Source organism: Anolis carolinensis, chromosome 1 (assembly GCF_035594765.1).
Source record: "Anolis carolinensis isolate JA03-04 chromosome 1, rAnoCar3.1.pri, whole genome shotgun sequence".
Lineage (NCBI taxonomy): Eukaryota > Metazoa > Chordata > Lepidosauria > Squamata > Dactyloidae > Anolis > Anolis carolinensis.
This window is the reverse complement of record NC_085841.1, coordinates 3,907,472-3,929,864: the sequence shown is the minus strand read 5'-3', so window position 1 is coordinate 3,929,864 and position 22,393 is coordinate 3,907,472. Positions and strand designations below refer to the sequence as shown.

Below are 22,393 nucleotides of genomic sequence, written 5' to 3'. Positions count from 1 at the left end.
GTAGTTTAGTGAGGCACCGGCATTCTGAGAAAGGAAAAGACCTTGTAAAACGACAATTCCCAAGGTTCTTTAGGATGGGAGCCGTGGCAGTAAAAGTGATATCAAACTGCATTTATTCAACAGTGCAGAGATGAAGTCTTTAAGCTGGCTTCAAATGTAATAATAATAATAATAATAATAATAATAATAATAATAATAATAATAATAATAATAGATGGAATAGATTGAGTCCCCTTTGGGGAAATAAAGTGGGATATAAACAATAATAATGATAATAATATAACAAGAACAACAACACTATCTTCTGCTAAGATGGCATAAACCTTTTGTATTCATAATTTTCTTTCCAGTTTTTGGCAATAATTAATTTATCTTAAAGCAGTAGCAAAAGTTGTGATTATTTTTTTCTTTTGCCATTTTGATTTTATATCTCCAAAAATTTAGTAGAAGTGCTGTGTTTGGATATATATATATCCAAAACAGCAGCAGATTAATAGATAGTACAGTAGAGTCTCACTCATCCAACATAAACGGGCCGGCAGAATGTTGGATAAGTGAATATGTTGGATAATAAGGAGGCATTAAGGAAAAGCCTATTAAACATCAAATTAGGTTATGATTTTACAAATGAAGCACCAAAACATCATGTTAGACAACAAATGTGGCAGAAATAGTAGTTCAGTACGCAGTAATGCTATGTAGTAATTACTGTATTTATGAATTTAGCACCAAAATATCACGATATATTGAAAACATTGACTACAAAAATGCGTTAGATAATCCAGAACGTTGGATAAGCGAGTGTTGGATAAGTGAGACTCTACTGTATGTCATTAATTTCAACAAATGCTTTTCTCCATTTTCACCATAAATAAGTCCCAGTTTATTTATTGCACCTGGAGGTTTTTAAGCAGAGTGTTACACCCCTAGGCAGCGAGAGCACTGAAAACCAACACAGAGGCCAATAACAATATAATATCTTTATTGAAGCAAATAAAGTTCCAAAAGAAAATAAGCAGAAAAGTTCAGCAGGCAATTGACCTTTCAGGAAAGATCAAAATTAGTCCAGTAAGTGAAAGTCTTATGTCCCATATTAAGGTCCAAAGTCCAGAAACCGAAACACACTCAAACTCGGCTTGAGTATTGAGTGGGGAAAAGGAGCAAGGTAGCACAGATGACTTCTCTGGAGTAAATGTCCAAAAGCAAGATTTCAAGGCAAGGCACGAGCTGGAAGTGCTGGAGCTGAAACGCAGTCCAAACTGGGGCAAGAAGGTAGACCAGCGCCCGGTCTACTCAGGAGTAAGCGCGCCGTCAGACCGCTTGGGAGGCAGGAGCTAGAGACGATGATGTTTCTCAGTGAGAAGTAACATTGACACCGCAAAGGAAAGTTCCCAGCGCAATACTTCTATTGAAGTTCATAAGCTCCCCCAAACCAGGTGCCTGACTCCCTAATTCTTCCCAAGAGAACTGAGCTTGCCATAGTCGCCGTGCCAGGTGCCTGACTCCCTAATTCTTCCCAAGAGAACTAAGCTTGCCATAGTCACCGCACTCCGCTAATCTGGCGCTTCTCCTCAAGCTTTGTCTCTGCGATCTCTCTGTTTTCAAAAAGGCCCTGCGATCAAATGCTAACCCGTCCAGAGAATCTGGGAGAGCCGGCACTGTTTCAAGGGCATCCTTAATTGGTGCTGGCTCAGCAATGTCAATAGAAGGCATCTGGAAAGGAGTTGAATCTTGCTGACTTGGAAGAAAACCAAAGTCTTCTTCATCCTGGTCAGTAATAGCCACAGGGTCAGGGGCCAAAGGTGCCTGTGGTATCACACAGAGTCTGGGTGTGCTTGAATTCGGTCTTCCTGGTGCACCCTGTCATCCCGTGCTGCCAAGAAGTAACATCTTCTCTATTCTCTCTCCTCCTTGCAGGGTGTCTGAGATGGCGACTGTGCTGTCGAGGCGGCTGGGGAAGCGTTCCTTGCTGGGGGCCCGCATTTCAGCCCCCCCTTTGCTCGGAGACGGGGTGTTGGGGTCCCCCCAGGCTCTCCCCTTGCCATTGGACCACCACAGCAAGGGTTCCCTCCCATTGCTTGGGTCGTACGAGGAGAACCACTTTGCGGAGGCCAAAGCACATGGAGATCCACACCAGAGCTGGCCGGTGCTGCTTCCGGGCCAAAAGGTACGCAACGGGTTTGTTTGTTGAAGTCCAAAACACCTGGAGAGAAGGCCGAAGTTTGCCCATGCCTGGGGTACAGTCATATATTGCAGTATAACTGCATTGAATTGCATTATACACTCAAATAATGCAGTGAGTGCACACTTATATATAATGTAATTTAACTGCCTTGAATTGCAGTTCCAAACTGCATTGTACGGCAGGGTGTAGTCCTATATTGCAGTATACCTACACTTAATTGCATGAGTCTCCTTGTGGAGAGAAAAAGCGGGATATAAATAAAAATCATAATAATATACTCTAATAATGCAATGAGTGCACACACATAAATAATGCATGTTAACTGCCTTGAATTGTAGTTCCTAACTACATTATATGGCAGTGTACAGTCACATGGCAGTAAAATTGCATTAATAATCATAATAATAACTTTATATCTGTATCCCGCCTCCATCTCCCCGAAGGGACTCGGGATGGCTAACATGGAAATAAAAAGTGGGTTATAAACAAGCATAATACAGTAGAGTCTCGCTTATCCAACGTAAACGGGCCGGCAGAACGTTGGATAAGCGAATATGTTGGATAATAAGGAGAGATGAAAGAAAAGCCTATTAAACATTAAATTAGGTTATGATTTTACAAATTATGCACCAAAACATCATGTTATATAACAAATTTGACAGAAAAAGTAGTTCAATACACAGCAATGTTATGTAGTAATTATTGTATTTACGAATTTAGCACCAAAATATCATGATGTATTGAAAACATTGACTACAAAAATGCGTTGGATAATCCAGAACGTTGGATAAGTAAGTGTTGGATAAGTGAAACTCTACTGTAATAATAATAATAATAATAATAATAATAAACTGAAAGAATGTAATGAGTGGACTCTTATATTATGCAATTCAACTGCATTGAATTGCAGTTCCAAACTGCATTATATAGCAGTGTGCAGTCATAGATTTTAGTATAATTGTACTGAATTGCACAAGTCCCCTTGTGGAAAGAAAAAGCGGGATATAAATAAATAATATACTCAAATAATGCAATGAGTGCAGACTTATATATATATATATATAATGCAGTTTAACTGTCTTGAATTGCAGTTCCAAATTGCATGGTACGGCAGTGTAGATAAGCCCAAATCTTCATTTGATAACCAGCGCATACATCTTTTGTGAGACTGTGTGCAGTTCTCAAAATAAGTTAACAGTGTAATCCAGCAGCTAAAATACAATTGCAATTCCAGATTTCATATTTGTGTATTTTAAATTGTATTGTAATGCTTTTAATGTTAGCCATTTTGAGTCTCCTGCAGGAGAATGTGGGACATAAACAAACAACAACAACAACAACAACAACAATAATAATAATAATAATAATAATAATAATAATAATAAAGTGATGTATTATTACCATACTATCTGCTTTAAACGTCACCTGGAATACTGGGTCCTGTTCCGAACATGAGTCAACAATGTGATGCAGCAGCTAAAAAAGCCAATATGATTCTAGGCTGCATCAATAGGACTACAGTAGAGTCTCACTTATCCAAGCTAAACGGGCTGGCAGAATGTTGGATAAGCGAATATCTTGGATAATAAGGAGGGATTAAGGAAAAGCCTATTAAACATCAAAATGGTTATGATTTTACAAATAAAGTACCAAAACATGATGTTATACAACAAATTTGGCAGAAAATGTAGTTCAATACGCAGTAATGTTATGTTGTAATTACTGTATTTGTAATAATAATAATAATAAGACTTTTATTTATACCCCGCCACCATCTCCCCGTGGGGACTCGGGGAGAATTTAGCACCAACATATCATGATATATTGAAAACATTGACTACAAAAATGCCTTGGATAATCCAGAACCTTGGATAAGCGAGTCTTGGATAAGTGAGATTCTACTGTATTTGTATCTAGATCGAGGGAAATCTACACAACTGCAACCACATATAATAGGTTTTGGGGAGCTCTAATTTGGTGAGGCACCATGGCTCTTTGACAGAGAAGGCCAAAGACCTTTTACAAACTATCATTTCCAGGATTTTATAGCATTGAGCCATGGAAGTTAAAGGGTTGTTGAACTGAATTAATTCTACAGTGCAGATGTACTCAGGGTCCCAGTATCCTGCCTTCGAGAGACAGATTGGGCTCCTTGAGGGATTCGTTCCACTTTCCGCAACCTGGCCAGGCGTATCTTTAGCTGGAGACAGCGGTCTGGAGTCCGAAACCGCTGACCCCGAAGCCCAGAATAACCTGCGGCTAAAAATATTTGGGAGCCCTAGCCAAATAAAAATAGCTCCTGGGAAGGATGGCCAAATGGAAAAAGACCTCCTCTCTTTGAAAAGTTTCTTCTTTGGGTTAAAACTCTCAGAATCTTGTGCCCAGCATTTCACTATGAATTTTTATTGCTCGTTCATGAAATATTTTGTGCAGTTTTCACCCAATTAACTTGCTTGTCAGGAAATAATTCTGCACGGAAATATAGCTGAATGGAAAGTTTACACCAGGGGTCCCCAAACTTTTGAAGCAGAGGGCCGGTCCACAATTCTTCAGACTGTTGAGGGGCCGAATTATCATTTGAAAAAAACCAAAACAAATTCCTATGCATACTGCACATGTCTTATTTGTAGTGCAACAACAACAACAATGAAAAAACAATACAATATTTAAAAATGAAAACAATTTTAACCAACATAAACCTATCAGGATTTCAATAGAAAGTGTGGGCCTGCTACTGGCCAATGAAATAGTCAAGTTAATTAGTATTGTTGTTGTTGTGTGCCTTCAAGTCATTTCAGACTTTGACTGAGCCTAAGTCTAAAATTAATTATTTATTTACTGCATTTATTTACTGCATTTATATCCCGCCCTTCTCACCCCAAAGGGGACTCAGAGCAGCTGTATGTACATACAATATATTATATTATTAGCATAACACAATATTAGCATTATATATTACTATACTGAACTATACCACTATACTATTATATAATATTTAATATATAACATATAATTAATATTATTATATGGTATTACTATTAGTATTATATTGTATACCATAATATTATTATCAATATTATATGTATATACAATATATTACATTATTAAAACTGATATAAAAATATTATATTATAAAACTGAGGGCGGGGGCCAGGTAAATGACCTTGGAGGGCCGCATCCGGCCCCCGGGCCTTAGTTTGGGGACCCCTGGTTTACACAGTCTTTTTGGAGCAAACTCTGCTGTTTCCAAAAGTGCATGGGTTTTTTTGTGTGTAAAAGAAATGCACATTATTATTAATATGAAAAATTCTGTGCAAAATTTCCTTCACTGTGTTATTTTATGTAATAGAACTAGCTGTGCCTGGCCACGTGTTGCTGTGGCGAAGTATGGTGGTATGGGAAATAAAGTATTGAGGAATTGGTGGTAGTTAAGATAAAGGGTAAAGGTGTGGAGTCCAGATAATCCAGTGCAAAGCAGATAATATAAGATTATAAATGGGTTATATAGCTGTGTGGAAGGGCCTTGAGTCTACACTGCCATATAATCCAGTTAAAATCTGATAATTTGTATTTTATAGGCAGTGTGGAAGTGGCCTAAGTGAGGCCTAACTGTGCCTGTCCCCTGGGTGAGTGGGTTGCTAGGAGATCAGGTGGGCGGAGCTTAGCCTTCTAACTGGCAGCAATTGGATAAAAACAATTATTCCTCTCCCTCTAATTAGGACTTTATTTTTCTTTTCTTTTTGTTGTATCAACCTAGAGGCGTGGATGATGGGTTGTGTTGTCAATTTTCGAGGTTGTGGGGTGTTTAGTTTTGTTGTTTTGGCGGTTGCCAGGATTCCATCACTCTTTTATATATATAGATATAATTATTATAGTCCTGTTGTGAACCTACTTTACTGGCCATGGCTGCATCCTGAGGAATCCTGGGATTTGGTGCGACACTAGAACTCTCTGGCTGCTCTCACTCAAACTGCAAATTCCAGAATCCCCTGCAATGCAACCATGGCAGTTAAAGTGGAATTGCACTGCTATAATTGCATGGTATGGGAGACAAGTTTTCATGAATGGCAGGAAGTTATGGAATGAGTGATTACTCCAAAATGCAAAGGAGCAAGAGGGGAAAAAATATTGGCTTGAACAAAAATGGATAATGGATGTATTTTGGATACAAGACCTCTGCAGATAATGGCACCACTTGAGCTGCCATGGTTCCATGCTGTGAAACCTTGGGAGTTGTAGTTCTCTCTTTGGCAGAGAAGACTCAAGGCCTTGTGAAACTATAGCTGCCAAGATTCCATAGTATTGGGCTGTGCCAGTTAAAGTGGTTCCAAACTGCAATAATTCTACAGTGTAGATTTCATTGCTACTTGATACAGATGTTTAATATGTTTTTTGATTCATGGTTATTTTGTTTGTTTTGGTTTCTGCCTGCATTTTATCTCCCACTGGGGGATAGGGCGGGATAGAAATAAAGTTTATTATTAGTTATTATTATTTATTATTATTTTATTATGACACAGCAAACAAGATAGACATGCTGGATTTCGTATCACAAAATCACAAGTCGAACACTTCCCAAGTGTCTAGGACTGTGTCATGTATTTTCGGATGATGAGTGCAGATCCCAGTAGGGTGGCCTTTTGCAGTTGGCAGATCGTGATTTTGTCCATGTCTATTGTTTCCAAATGCCGTCTGAGATCTTTTGGTACGGTACCCAATGCCACCGGGACCACCTGCACTGGTTTCTGCCAGTCTTTGAAGTTCCATCTTGAGGTCCTGATAGCGGCTGAGTTTTTCCTGTTGTTTTTCGTCAATGCGACTGTCACCTGGGGTGGCGACATCAATGATCCAAACCTTGTTCTTTTCCACAACTGTGATGTCTAGTGTGTTGTGTTCCAGAACTTTGTCAGTCTGGATTCGGAAGTCCCACAGTATCTTTGCGTGCTCTTTTTCCAATACTTTTGCAGGTTTGTGATCCCACCAGTTCTTTGCTGCTGGGAGGTGGTACTTGAGGCATAAGTTCCAATGGATCATTTGGGCCACATAGTTGTGCCTCTGTTTGTAGTCTTTAATTATTATTATTATTATTATTATTATTATTATTATTATTATTATTATTATTATTATTATTATCAACACAACGACGTTGTATGGCACAGCAAACAAGATAGTTATGCTGGACTTCGTATCACAAAATCACAAGTCGAACACTTCCCAAGTGTCTAGGACTGTGTGATGTATTTTCTGATGATGTGTGCAGATCCCAGCAGGGTGGCCTTTTGCAGTTGGCAGATGGTGATTTTGTCAATGTCTATTGTTTCCAAATGCCGGCTGAGATCTTTTGGCACAGCACCCAGTGTGCCCATCACCACCGGGACCACCTGTACTGGTTTCTGCCAGAGTCTTTGAAGTTCAATCTTGAGGTCCTGATAGCGGCAGAGTTTTACCTGTTGTTTTTCGTCAATGCGACTGTCACCTGGGATGGCAACATCAATGATCCAAACCTTGTTATTTTCCACAACTGTGATGTCTGGTGTGTTGTGTTCCAGAACTTTGTCAGTCTGGATTCGGAAGTCCCACAGTATCTTTGCATGTTCATTTTCCAATACTTTTGCAGGTTTGTGATCCCACCAGTTCTTTGCTGCTGGGAGGTGGTACTTGAGGCATAAGTTCCAATGAATCATTTGGGCCACATAGTTGTGCCTCTGTTTGTAGTCTGTCTGTGTGATTTTCTTACAGCAGCTGAGGATATGATCAATGGTTTCGTCGGTTTCCTTGCACAGTCTGCATTTTGGGTCATCAGCTGATTTTTCAATCTTGGCCTTAATTGCCTTTGTTCTGATGGCTTGCTCCTGGGCTGCAAGGATCAGGCCTTCTGTCTCCTTCTTCAGGGTCCCATTCGTGAGCCAGAGCCAGGTCTTCTCCTTATCAGCTTTTCCTTCAATTTTGTCAAGGAACTTTCCATGCAGTGTTTTGTTGTGCCAGCTGTCAGCTCTAGTTTGTAGTGCGGTTTTCTTGTACTGGTTTTTTGTCTGCTGTGTTTTGAGGAGTTTCTGATTTTTGACTTCAATCAAAACAGGTTCTTCACTTTGCTTGACATATTCTGCCAGGGCATGTTCTTCTTCTTTGACTGCTTGCTTTACTTGTAAGAGTCCTCTGCCCCCTGATCTTCTAGGCAGATATAGCCGGTCAACATCACTGTGAGGGTGCAGTGAATGATGAATCGTCATGAGTTTTCTTGTTTTTCTGTCCAAATTGTCCAGTTCCACCTGTGTCCAATTTATAATGCCACCAGTATATCTTATGACAGGTATGGCCCAGGTGTTTATGGCCTTGATGGTGTTGCCTCCATTGAGCTTGCTTTTGAGAATTTTTCTGACCCTTTGTGTGTATTCTTTGCTGACCACAGTTTTCACATGTTCATGCTTGACGTTGTCCAGCTGTAGTATGCCCAGATATTTATAGGCCTCTGGCTGGTGACACTTTATTGTTTGGCCATTGGGCATATTTATGCCCTCACTTTCAATGATTTTTCCCTTCTTCAATGCCACTGTCGAACATTTGTCCAAACCAAACTCCATGTTGATATCAGTGCTAAAAATTCGGACAGTGTTGGTCAGAGACTGGATTTCAGTTTCCATTTTCCCATATAGCTTCAGGTCATCCATGTACATCAAATGTGAAATTTTGTGAGAATTCTTAGATATTTGATAGCCGAGATTTGTTTTTTGTAAGATTGTTGACAGAGGGATCATGGCAATAATGAAAAGCAGAGGGGACAATGAATCTCCCTGGAAAATTCCTCTCCTGATGTTGACAAGTCCATAGCTTTCATTTCCAACAAACAGTTCAGTTTTCCAGTGCTCCATCATGTTTTCAATGAAGGTGCCAACTGTTTTACAAATCCCGATGGCGTCCAGGCACTTGATGATCCAGCTGTGTGGGAGTGAGTCAAAGGCCTTTTTGTAGTCAATCCATGTCATGTGAAGATTAGCTTTTCGGCTCTTACAGTTCTCCAGAATCATTTTGTCAATCAATAACTGGTCTTTTGTGCCCCTGCTTTTCCGTTTGTTGCCTTTCTGTTCATCTGGCAAGATGTTTTTTTCTTCAAGATAGTCTTGAATTCTGTCAGCTATGATGCCAGTCAGTAGTTTAAACATAGTGGGCAGACACGTTATTGGCCTGTAGTTTCCTGGTGCTGCTCCTTTTGCTGGATCCTTTTGTATCAGGTATGTTCTTCCAGTTGTTAGCCATTCACTGATACTTCCTTTCTGCAGCATCTCATTGAATTGTTGGGCCATTTTTCCATGTAAACTAATCAGATGTTTGAGCCAAAATCCATGAAGTTGATAAAAAACATCTGATTAGTTTACATGGAAAAATGGCCCAACATTTATTATTATTATTATTATTATTATTATTATTATTATTATTATTATTATTATTATTAGTGGAATTCCATGGCTGAGCAGGGATTCGGACTTGGATCTTGCCAATTCTTAGTTCAATTTTCAAACCATGAAACAATGCTGGGCATTAGTTGTTGCACTAGTCACCTTTTGTTATATATGCATTTGATGTTAAGTTTTTAAGGAATTTTATTTAATGTGTATATTTTACTGCTGTATTGTGTTAACTACTGTTTTAAACCATTGTTGTTATGAAGTTATGTTGTTATGCTGGGCTTGTCCCTGTTGTAAGCCGCCCCGAGTCCCTTCAGGGAGATGGTGGTGGGATAATAATAATATATAATATTAGAATATATTGTGTATGCATATAATAGTAATAATATTATTTTGTAATACAATATAATACTAATAAAAACTATTTACTCTCATTATTTCCATGTACAACTATCTATGGTACCTCTTGCAGTTTCCACGCTGAGTTCTCTCTATTGTAGTTTCAATGTAGTCATGAATAATGAATAATATAATAATAATATAATAGTAATAATACAGTAGAGTCTCACTTATCCAACATAAACGGGCCGGCAGAAGCTTGGATAAGCGAATAACTTGGATAATAAGGAGGGATTAAGGAAAAGCCTATTAAACATCAAATTAGGTTATGATTTTACAAATTAAGCACCAAAATATCATGTTATACAACAAATTTGAGAGAAAAGGTAGTTCAATACACAGTAATGTTATGTTGTCATTACTGTATTTACGAATTTAGCACCAAAATATCACGATGTATTGAAAACATTGACTACAAAAATGGCTTGGATTATCCAGAGGCTTGGATAAGCGAGGCTTGGATAAGTGAGACTCTACTGTATTAATTATATATTATATATTACATGTAATATTACTAATAATATTACAATATATTGATATAGTACAATATAGTAATTTATTGCAAGTATTGTGCTATGCTAATGATATAATTTTGTATGTAAATTTAATTTGTAAGCCGCGCTGAGTCCCCTTTGGGGTGAGAAGGGTGGGATATAAATGCATTAAATAAATAAATAAATAAATAAATAAAGGAATAAAGTTATTATTATTATATTATCGTGCGCTCATTATAATTCTATCCCGAATGTTATTAGGTTCCTTTCATTGGGATATTTTAATCTAATGATTTTATCTTATATTGCTGCTATAGTCCTCCCCCCCCCCACCTTTGAAGTTGACTGAATTGGATTGGTGGTTGTTTCATATTATTACTATTGATATTATTACTGTTGTATAAACCTTTGTTTTAACTTCTGTTTTATCATCTTCTTGTGTTTTAAACTGTGTGAATTGTTTATGTATTTGCATTGTTACTTTTTGTAACATTGTGAGCCGCCCCGAGTCCCCACGGGGAGATGGTGGCGGGGTATAAATAAAGTTTTTATTATTATTATTATTATTATTATTATTATTATTATTATTATTATTACTTGCACGTTGTTTTCAACCTATGGTTGAGACTAAGGCATTCAGGAGTTTTCTTGGAAAGATTTGTTTTTGCTCTTGCTATCCTTTCTGGCTGAGAGAGTGTGACTTGTCCAGCAACACATAGTTGGTTCCAAGTGAAGTCGGTCTCTCCTTTCCCGCAGCCCTTTTCGTTGCTGAGTTCAGCCTTTCTTTCCTTCCCCGGCGGTAACGAGAGTTCCCCCCTATAAATAGCCTCCAAGAATAACGAGGGCTCAGCCCAGATACAATTACGGGAACCAAAATAGACTTTGGGGCGTTAGGCAATGGCTCGCGATCCAATTAGGCTGTCACCGAGGGAGAAGTCCCTGGCCAAGCCGTGCGGAAGCAGAGCAATTGCCGGTCGTGCTTGTCTGTGGGCATCTCAGTCCGCTCCTGTATCTTAGTCCAAACTTTGCAATGATCTCTACACTGTAGAACCTACCAATCCCAAGACTCCACAGCATTGTGCCATGGCACTTAAAGTGGTATTAAAGTGCATTAATTTTACAGAGTAGATCAGGCATGGGCAAACTTCGACCCTCCAGGTGTTTGGACTTCCAACTCTTACAGTTGGACTTCAGGTTGCTTCCTAACCAGAGGGATCCTCCATTGGCCACCTTGAATTCCACGGAACAGTCTTACAGCTTCAAAGCCAGGCTGCTTCCTAACCAGAGGGATCCTAACCACCAGACTATGCCACAGCAACGCGTGGTCGGACACAGCTAGTGTGTGTGTGTGTGTGTGTGTGTATGTATATATATATATACACACACACACACACACACACACACACAAAATATATATGTATATATTCTATATTACGTATATATTATGTGTGTATATAATATGTATGTATGTGTGTGTGTATATGTGTGCATATATATATATATATATATATATATATATATATATACACACACAGTAGAGTCTCACTTATCCAACATAAACGGGCCGGCAGAACGTTGGATAATAAGGAGAGATTAAGAAAAAGCTTATTAAACATCAAAATAGGTTATGATTTTACAAATTAAGCACCAGAACATCATGTTGTACAACAAATTTGATAGAAAAAGTAGTTCAATACGCAGTAATGCTAAGTAGTAATTACTGTATTTATGAATTTAGCACCAAAATATCATGATATATTGAAAACATTGACTACAAAAATGGCTTGGATTATCCAGAGGCTTGGATAAGCGAGGCTTGGATAAGTGAGACTCTACTGTACACACACACAAAATATATATGTATATATTCTATATTACGCATATTATGTGTGTATATAATATGTCTGTATGTGTATGTATATATGTATATGTGTCACGCCCAAGGCAACGGAGCACTAAGAACCGGACACAGAGGCCAATATCTATCTAATATCTTTATTAAAGAAATATATAAGAATAATAAAAACAAGTAGAAAATATAGTCCAGAAGCAGACCTATCAGATGAGGTCAAATATAGTCCAGAAATGTTTTGTCCAATAAATGATATTAGAGTTCAAAGTAGAATCCAACAAACCGAAATACAAACTATTGCCAAGCAATAGTGTGGGGAAATGTCCAGAGTCTTTCAAGGTCCAAGGTAATTCCACAACAAGGCTGGAAGCAAAACTTGATTCTATGAGCAAGGTCCGTGGCTAGGAACAAGGCAAGGCAATTCTTGAATACTTGGTTCGACAAAGCAAGGAGACTGGGTTTGCGGACTTTGCGAAGTCCACACTAGGCTGGAAACACGAAATCACTCCTGGAGCTGCTCTGTTGACTCCGCACGGAACCTCCCGTGCCAGGCACATTTAACTAGGTCTCGTTTTCCTGCAAAGCAGGTGTCCAGCGTTCTCTTTCCCTAGAGAACAGGAAACGAAACACAGCTCTCTCCAGATGTGAGACTCCCTAGATTTTCCCAGGGGAACATGGCTAATCAGTGTCTTGTTTAGCTGCAAGTCTCAAACTCCTGCGAACCTGCTCCTTCTCTCCCCTGCCCGCAGCATAGGACTGTCTCCTAGCAAAAGGGGGTGAGAGCTGCTCAAGGTCTGTTTTAATGGGTTCTTGGGCAAAAACATCAACATCAGGCATCTGGAAAAATTCCGGCTCTTGCTGAGCTGGCGAAAACCCCATGTTTTCATCTTCATCCGCCACGGTGGCACTGGGAGCAGGACTACAAGGCCCATGAGGCATTACAATATGTATATATGTGAATTTCTACTTTGGTCAGGATCCCGCCCGCCAAAATGAATGTGAAGGGAGTGTGCCATTTATAATTGCAAATTGATGCCTTTTCTTCTTACAGGCGAGCGTCTTTTGCAACGAGCAAGATAAAGCCGGCTTGATGGAGCATCATGACTGTGCCAGCGACGAAGTGAAAGCCTTGCTCCCTGAAAATGGATTTGCCATCTGCCGCAAAGTGGAGGAAGCACAGCCAGCGAATGCCCCGATGTTGCGCATGCCAGCCTTGGATGCGCAGCAAGCCGTAGCCACGACATTGGGATTTGGCACCATTCCCATGGCCACCGAGGATTGCCTGAACACGGTGGATGCTGCTGTGGTGTCGGCCCTAAGATCCGTGTCGCAGAATATCGATGTACCTAAAAGGTGACTGCTTGCATCTACATCACCATGATCACCATACCTTCTGTTGTTATTATGTATCTTCTTGTTTTGTACGAGGGTTGAATGAAAAGTAATGCCTCCACCTTGGTTACTTGGGTTTGGATGAGAATATTTTAGTAAATCAAACGCAGAAATAATCCTTAGAATGTGCTCTTTAGCTACCACTATTCACTTTTCCACATAGTCACCAGACAATTGGATACATTTTTGTCAACGATGAACAAGTTTTCTGAAACCATCTCGGAAGAAGTCGACACTCTGTTTCCGCAACCGCCATCTCTCAGGACCCATCGTGCACAGATCTTCCGATAGCCAAGCAAAGCAATAATGTGACCCACACGTTCTTGTGAAATGCCGATGATGCTTGAAACTTCCCTCTGAGTGATATGACGATCGTCCTGAATCAATCTGTCCACCTTTTGCTTGTGAAACTCGGTGGTTGCTGTCACAGGACGTCCCAACTGTTTGTCATGCAAGTCAGATGTTCCCACCTCAACATCTTTCAACTTACTCGCCCAACGACGCACAGGACTCACATCACCACAATCACTATAAACATCTTGCATTCTCTGAGGAATCTCCTTTGGGGTGACACCTTCTGCTGTCAAGAATTCAATGACTGCACGTTGCTTAAGTCGCATTGATTGACCGCCTGCGCAGGGTTCCATACTTTGCACTTTAACAACACAACCATTCAATGCTAAAGCTTCCCGCCAAATGGAACTGTAGAGGAGAGTCTACTGAACAAGCCAGTACTGGCCGCATACCAGTACTGCCATCTGTTGAGTTACAAAGGTGGAGGCATTACTTTTCATTCAACCCTCGTATGTTGTTATGTATCTGCTGACTTGCTCCAACCCGATCCTTGTGGCTTGCAACTTGCAGGACTCCATAGCACTGAGGCATAGCATGTAAAGTGATATCAAACTGCATTCATTCTACAGTGTAGAGATCCACCTTTGAACATTCCCAAAGCCCAATTTGATGCAAACGAAGCCAACAGCTGGAGCGCCATCTTTGAAGTTTTAACTCTGGAAGGCTCTTTTTATTATTATTTTTTCATCATTGGATGTTTTGAAGGTCTGCTCGTGAAGGGTTGCCTGGAGTGGTTCGTTTAAATAATTCATTATGCCAAAGGCGCCTTTTTATAGCTCTTTCTCCCAGGGAAGCAAAGGGAACGGAGTTCCTCGCTGAGTGCAAAATTCCGGTACGGATCGGAGGAACGATGCCTAGACTTTGTTTGACCTCCGTGGTTTCGAAGAGGGGAAGGTTTTCATCGGAAATGCTTGCAATAATTTGCAATAATGCAATGTGTCCGATGTGGGGGTGCATCTACACTGCAGAATTAATGCAGTTTAGCACCCCTTTAAGCCGTGGCTCACTGATATGGAATCCTGGGAGTTGCATCTCCACTAGGCATGGGCCAACTTTGGCCCTCCAGGTGTTTTGGACTTCAACTCCCACAATTCCTAACAGCCTACCGGCTGTTAGGAATTGTGGGAGTTGAAGTCCAAAACACCTGGAGGGCCCATGCCTGATCTTTTCATGGTTTTAATCCCATCTCTTCCCATCCTAGAAAATCAGATGCTGCTGTTGAGATGGATGAAATGATGGCTGCCATGGTCTTAACCAGCTTATCCTGCAGCCCGGTGGTGCAGAGCCCACCCAGCAGCGATGCCAGCATCCCAGGTGAGTTTGCTATACCTGAGTTTCAATGTATGAGAAATATAACAAAATTATAAATTACCGTATATACTCGAAGATAAGCCGAGTTTTCAGCCCTTATTCAAGGTCAAGGCTGGCAACGGAGCCTGCAGGCTATTGCTTGCAATATGTGATCTATTTCTCTCTTCTCCCCTTATCAGTGTGTTTTCTTTTGCAAAGCCTCCCTCGCTCTTAATCAAGGGAATGTTTTGAAAAGAGAAGCACTCTTGCAAGTCAGGAAGAAGAAAATATATATTCATTAATCTTATGAAAGCATTTTCCCCTGAAATATTTGTTAAACTCTCCTACAGATAGATAGGCATTAACCCCTTGCAAGCTTTTGCCATCTGTATGTACCTTTATATGTGTATCTATCTATATACATTAATTTTATATATGAATTTCCCCTCATTTGTTTGCAAATCCTTTATACATATAGATCCATGTACCTGTGTACCTGTAGCCATACATATACATTATTTTTATATATGAATTTACCCTCTTATGTTTGCAAGTCTCTGCAAATATCTATATAAAGAGAGATTCTGGATAGATTCTGGATAGATATGAATATATTCTTACCTACATATAGGGGGAAATGCACACACACACACACACACACAGGATTTGCAAATGTTTCAGGGGGAAATACATATGTAAAATTAGTATCTATAATTATAGATCTATATCTAGCTCTGCATTGTTTGTTTAAGCATTGAATGTTTGCCTGTTACTATGTTGGAAGCCGGCCTGAGTCCCCATGGGGAGATAGGGTGGGATCCAAATGAAGTTTTTGTTCTTGTTGTTGCTGTTATTATTATTACTATTATTACTAGGTTATTGTTGATACCATATTGTTTTTGTTGCCCCTACTTTTCCACTTATAGAGCTAGTTTATTGTTTTTCTTTGAAATATGGTAAATATTCAAAAACATTTAACCTACTGATTCCTCGATTAATGAAATTTTATTGGTATCTGTTTTTATTTTGAAATTTACCCATAGCTGCTGCATTTCCCACCCTCAGCTTATATTCCAGTCAATAAGTTATCCCAGTTTTTTGTGGTTAAATTAGGTGCCTTGGCTTATATTCGAGTCGGCTTATACTCGAGTATATACGGTAGTTTGAATCCATTGTTCCGTCTCTGGAGTAGCAGAGAATAATCTTATCCCCCTTTCGGGTATTTCAACATGGCTATCACATAATTGTTTTCAACCAGGTGTCCTCCATCGTATATACCTGTATATTTTATATTTTACTATCTTAAGTATCATGCCATACATTTCTCCCTGATGGAAGTTCATTCTGTGAGGTCTGAGACAGTTCTGTGACCTGTTAAGTCCTGATCCTGTTCTTTGGAGAATTCACTATCCATCCAAATTTGGTATCATCTGCAAATTTGATCAGTGTGACCTGGATGCAGGATTATTCCAGGTGAAGTCTGACCAAAGCAGAAGAGAGCAGGACTATGACTTCCTTCAGTTTAGACACTAGACTCCTATTGTTAGGGAAAGGGAGCAGGAAAGTGTTCATGAATCTGAGGATGAGTTGGAATCTGAGGAGGAGATTTTGCAAGTACCCTCATTTTAGGAGAGGCAAAAAGAAACAGCAGAGATGTCGTTCAGCTAGAATAGCTGCCAGAAATGCAGCTGAGTAATTGGGAACTGCCCTAGCAGCTGTGAGGGGACTCAGGACTATAAAGCAGAAGCAGGTTCAGTCAGCTCTTGCTGGTAACAAAGTGACTAATGCTTTCGCTCCCCGTGTGCCTGCTCCAAGTCTGCATCTGGATTTATTGCTGTTTCTTTCTTTGGAGTAAGACTGCTATTTGATTTGGGACTGTATCAGAGACTAAGAACTGCATTTGCCCTAAGACTTCCTTGCTTTCTTTTGCATTATTCCACTGAGTGTGCTGTACTTTATGTTTTGCTTAAGTAAAGCAGTTTTCATTTACTTACTATGGTGTCTTAAGGCTGTTCTTGCAAGACAAAACAAAACACGTATTGATGCAGCCTAGAATCGCATTTGCTTGGCTTATGTTCAGCTTGTGGTGCATTTAAGACTCTTAGATTGCTTTCATATGGACTGCGGTCAAGCCAGCTGGTACTTATCCTATATCTATGCATTTTAGTATTTTCTGTCCAAGTTACGAACCAGATGGGTTCTGTAGGCTTGTCCTTAAGTTGCATTTGTATGGAAATCGGAACATGTACATTAAGTGTAACTCCAGCCAAACGTGTATGTGTGTATGTATGTATGTATGTATGTATGTATATGTGTGTGTGTGGAGATATATATATACACACACACACACACTCACACATACATATATGCGCTTTGGATAGTATAAGGAAGGGTGAACACCCCTGTGGTGTTTACGTTGCTCTTTCTGCCCCTGTTCAGATGATTTCTAAACCGCTATGCTGCAGAAAAATCCTGCTGATCGAAATGTCGGCAGTTCGATCCCAGTTTAGTGTGAGCACCTGCTGTTAGCCCCAGCTCACCTGCCCACCTAGCAGGTCAAAAGCAGGAGAGAAAGCTCCTAGAACATGGCCATACAGCCTTAAAGACTCACAGCAGCCCAGTGATTCCGACCATGAAAGCCTTCGACAATACAGAAAGCAGAAATGTGAGTCGATAAATAGGTAGATAAATAGGTACCGCTTTAAGCGGTGAGGTAATAAAGGCGCCCTTAAAGTTCCTTGGCATGGAAGATGGAGCCTTATTATGTAGGTTTGAATCCGGGGAGCGTAGTGAGCGCGCGCTGTTAGCTCCAGCTTCTTCCATCCTAGCAGTTCGAAAACATGCCAGTGTGAGTAGATCAGTAGGTACTGCTCCGGCGGGAAGGCAGTGGCACTCCATGCAGTCATGCTGGCCACATGACCTAGGAGGTGTCTGTGAACAACACTGGCTCTTTGGCTTAGAAATGGAGATGAGCACCAACCCCCAGAGTCGGACACAACTAGACTTAATGTCTGGGGGAAACCTCTACCTTTACTTATTGTCTTACATTTTTTAATGTGGTTCCAAGAACTGGACATAGGGTTACTATTCCAGGCGAGGTCTGACCAAAAAAGAATCAAGTAGGACTATGTCTTCCCTTGATCCGAGAACTATGCTGCTATAGATGGCACTGGCATTTGGGCAAAACTACTCCTGCCAAAATCTCAAAGCAAGGAGTCGGTGCAGTGCTTTCCTTGCTGGAGCAAAGCAAGACCTTGAATTGAGTCCCAGGGAAGCTGCTAAATGCCTGATTTCCCCCAACAATCCGCTCTGTCCCCGTCTCTTGCTTTTGGACAGCTGCAGGACAGGCAGCTGGCTTGAGATGTGGACCGACGTCCTCATTCCCAAAGAGAGAGAGAAATGGAAGGAGAGAGAGCGAAGACGAACGTGAAACTTGACCGGCCGGCCGGCTGCCGTTTCTGGCTGAATGCTCAGACCTGTTAGGGAATGGGAACATCAGCAGGGAGATTTATTTAGAGGAGCTTCCCCGCAGTCATGTTGGACCCTGTGTGTGTGCGTCTCTAAAAATAGGACCCGGTGGCGTGGGAAATGCAAGAGCCTCGGAGCTGGCGGTGGTTTGCTGCAAGCCGGGTTGGTTGCAAAGGTGTTGTGGAAAAGGCCATCCAAAGCAAGGACAGGAAACATCTGGCTGGGAGATAAGGATGATTTTCATGGATTTGGAAGGAGAACTGGGGATGTCTCACATTATATTAATTACTAGCTTTGCCCGGCCACACGTTGCTGTGGCTTACGGGAATCCTTTGTTGGCCAGGTGGAATAGCAGTGAATAGCCTTGCAGTCTCAAAGCCTGGCCGTTTTCTGGAGTAGCTGGAGCTTTTTGTTGTATGAACGTAGAGGCATGGATGAGGGGTTGTGCTGCCAAGTTTAGTGTTTCTGGGATGTGTAGTTTTGTTGTTTTGTCCTAGGCCAAAATTTCATTACCCTTTTATATATATAGATTAAGTCATAATGAGGCTGGGGAGTTATCTGGAAGCATTAGGACTCTGCTCCCATAGTAGAATCATAGAAAAGGCCACCCAAAGGCTATCTAGTCCAACCCCTTAATAATAATAATAATAATAATAATAATAATAATAATAATAATAATTTTATTTTTGTACCCCGCCATCATCTCCCCAGAGGGACTCGGGGCGGCTTACAGATATAAAACCAGCATACAGTAATATCAAATACAAAAACACACAAATAAATTTAAAAGGCATTGAAAAATCACAATCATTATAAAACACATGAAAAACACAGCAATAAAAACATAAAATTAGCTGGGCAAAGTGCACTGAGTGGAACTTGTAAACAAGAAGGAAGTTAAGGTGCTACAAACCCTTTCCATAAGACACCATCAAAGCACTCCCAACAGATGCCCATCTGGCTGCTCCTTGAAGACCTCCAAAGAAGGAGACTCCACTGATTCCCAGGTAGCATATTCAACTAGAGTGGGAGCCCCAAAGACCATCTAGACCAACCCTCCCTTACAACAGATGGCCATAGAGCGTTTAAAAATATCCACAAAGAAAGAGAAAGGAAATCCAGCGGATCCCAGACAGCATATTCATCTGACAGAGGACGATTATGACTCCAATCTATCTAGATGCTGTCCTCCTATTGATGTAGGCTAGAATTACATTGACTCTTTTAGCTGCCGCATCACATTGTTGGCTCTTATTCAGCTTGGGGATTGCTCTCAAGGCAGGTGTCACCCATTGTTTATTTTATTTCTTCTGCTTAAGTGGAGGATCATCCATTTCTCTCTGTTAATAATCATTGTGTTAGTTTGGGTTTAGCTCTGTAATCTGCAACAGTCATTTTGGATCCTGATATTATTATTATTATTATTATTATTATTATTATTATTATTATTATTATTAGTGTCAGGAGCAACTTGAGAAACTGCAAGTCGCTCCTGGTATGAAAAAATCGGCCGCCGGCAAGGATGTTGCCCAGGGGACACTCGGATGTTTTACCATCCTTGTGGGAGGCTTCTCTTATATCCTCACGTGGGAAGCTGGAGCTGACAGACGGGAGCTCACCCTTCTTCCCGGATTCGAACCGCCGAACTTTCGGACATCAATCCTGCTGGCACAAGCCCATTGCACCACCAGGAGCTCCATTATTATTATTATTATTATTATTATTATTATTATTACTATTTGATGCACAACAATATTAGTACACAGCAAACAAGATGACTATAATAACAACATCATTATTATTATTATTATTATTATTATTATTATTATCTTCTGGGATATTAAGCTCTCCTTCCCCCATTTGGTCCCATCTGCATGCCTGGGAATATTCTTCAGCCACGGTTGGATGCAGAATCAGTGGATATGGGGACTATTATATAACTAATTTACTGACTTGTAATCCTAACTCTTACAGATACAAACCAGATTTAAACATACCAAGGTATCCAGATCAATTTAGGTTTTCTTCTACCACCTACTCACGTTCTCTAAAAAGTTTAGGAACTTAATTGAGAGTAAACATTCCATAACACTATTCCAAACAAAGATCACATTCGTATTGCAATCTGTACTATAGAAATAATAATAATAATCCGAGGTAATAGACTTTATTTATATGCCACTCTATCTCCCCGAGGGGTCTCAGAGCGGATTACAACATACACAGATAGGCAAATATTCAATGCCTTTAATACTGTGGAATCACAATGACATACAAATACACAGAACAAAGGTAAAGGCTTCCTCTTTCATTTCTGGCTTTCTGGAGGTGGTGCTCAACTCTGGCCATGGGGAGGTGCCCTTGTTCCATTTCCAAGCCGAGGAGCCTGTTGTCCATAGACACCTCCTGGTTGTGTTGCCGGCATGGCTGCATGAGCGCCTTAATTACATTCCCATCAAAGTGGTACCTATTGATCTACTCACATTTGCATGTTTTCAGGCTGCTAGGTTGGCAGGAGCTAGGGCTAACAGCGGGAGCTCACCCCGACCCACGGCTTTGAACTGCCAACTTTTAGATCAGCAAATCCAACAGTTCCAATGGTTTAACCTGTTTCAACACCGCAGCCCTGATAATGCATTTTGGCACCACTTGTACATGCTATGGTTTCATAAAGTTGTAGTTTGGTTGGGCATCTTTAGCAGAGAAGGCTAAAGACCTTGCAAAACTACAACTGCTATAATTCTCCAGCATTGATCAATGGCAGTAATAGTGATGTCAAACTGCATTAACTCTACAGTGTAGAATGATGCACCCTTGGTTTCATGTCAAGGAAACCGTCTTCCCGTTTTCTCCTCCTTCTCTGCATTTCTTTTCCTCGTCACTCAACATATTCATGCATCCTGCATAAAATGAACTCGGCCTTCCTACCAAGTAACCTAGTTTCCTTCGCACACTAGATTGCAATATCAATGTTTAAAAAGAGAATGGCTTCTCCCTGTTGCATAGTCTGCTTTTGGAGGCTCGGAATAGGGAGGAGCGACAGAACTTGGAAATGTTATTTGAATATGTGGCATAAACTATTATTCATTTGCTTCTCATGATTGATTAGTGATTTTATGTCTGCTTTTAGTGGCTCAATATACAGAGGAGGGACAGAACTTGAACATGTTATTTGAGTTTGTCACTTACATTGTTATTCATTTGCTATTCATGATTAGTGATTTTATGTAGTATGATAAAGTTATAATTGTGAGTTTTTTAAAGAAACAAACAAAAAATTCCCAAAAACTGGGAAATTAATTTTGCAGTGTGGAAGGCACCCTTTGTCTTTTTCATATTACATTATTGTTATTATAAAAGAGACAAAGGGTGCCTCTAAACTTCAAAATTAATGCAGTTTTCGGGATTTTTTTGTTCGTTTTCTAAAAAAATCCTAGCAATTATAACCTTTAAAAAACTAGCAATTATAACCTTATCACACTACATAAGACGAGCAGCAAATGAATAACAATGTGACAAACTCAAATAACATAATCATAATCATCATCATAATTAT

At 40.2% G+C, this 22,393-nt stretch overlaps 1 protein-coding gene across 1 annotated transcript in view; it reads left to right on the top strand.

The window, feature by feature from the left end:
* Positions 1-22,393, top strand: part of znf395 (zinc finger protein 395) — a 59,748-nt gene that overhangs the window by 18,808 nt on the left and 18,547 nt on the right. The window contains exons 2-4 of the mRNA XM_008118560.3: positions 1,918-2,167; positions 13,385-13,686; positions 15,281-15,393. Coding sequence (XP_008116767.1) covers positions 1,928-2,167; positions 13,385-13,686; positions 15,281-15,393 — 655 coding nt within the window. The 5' untranslated portion in view covers positions 1,918-1,927. The remainder of the gene's footprint in view (positions 1-1,917; positions 2,168-13,384; positions 13,687-15,280; positions 15,394-22,393) is intronic.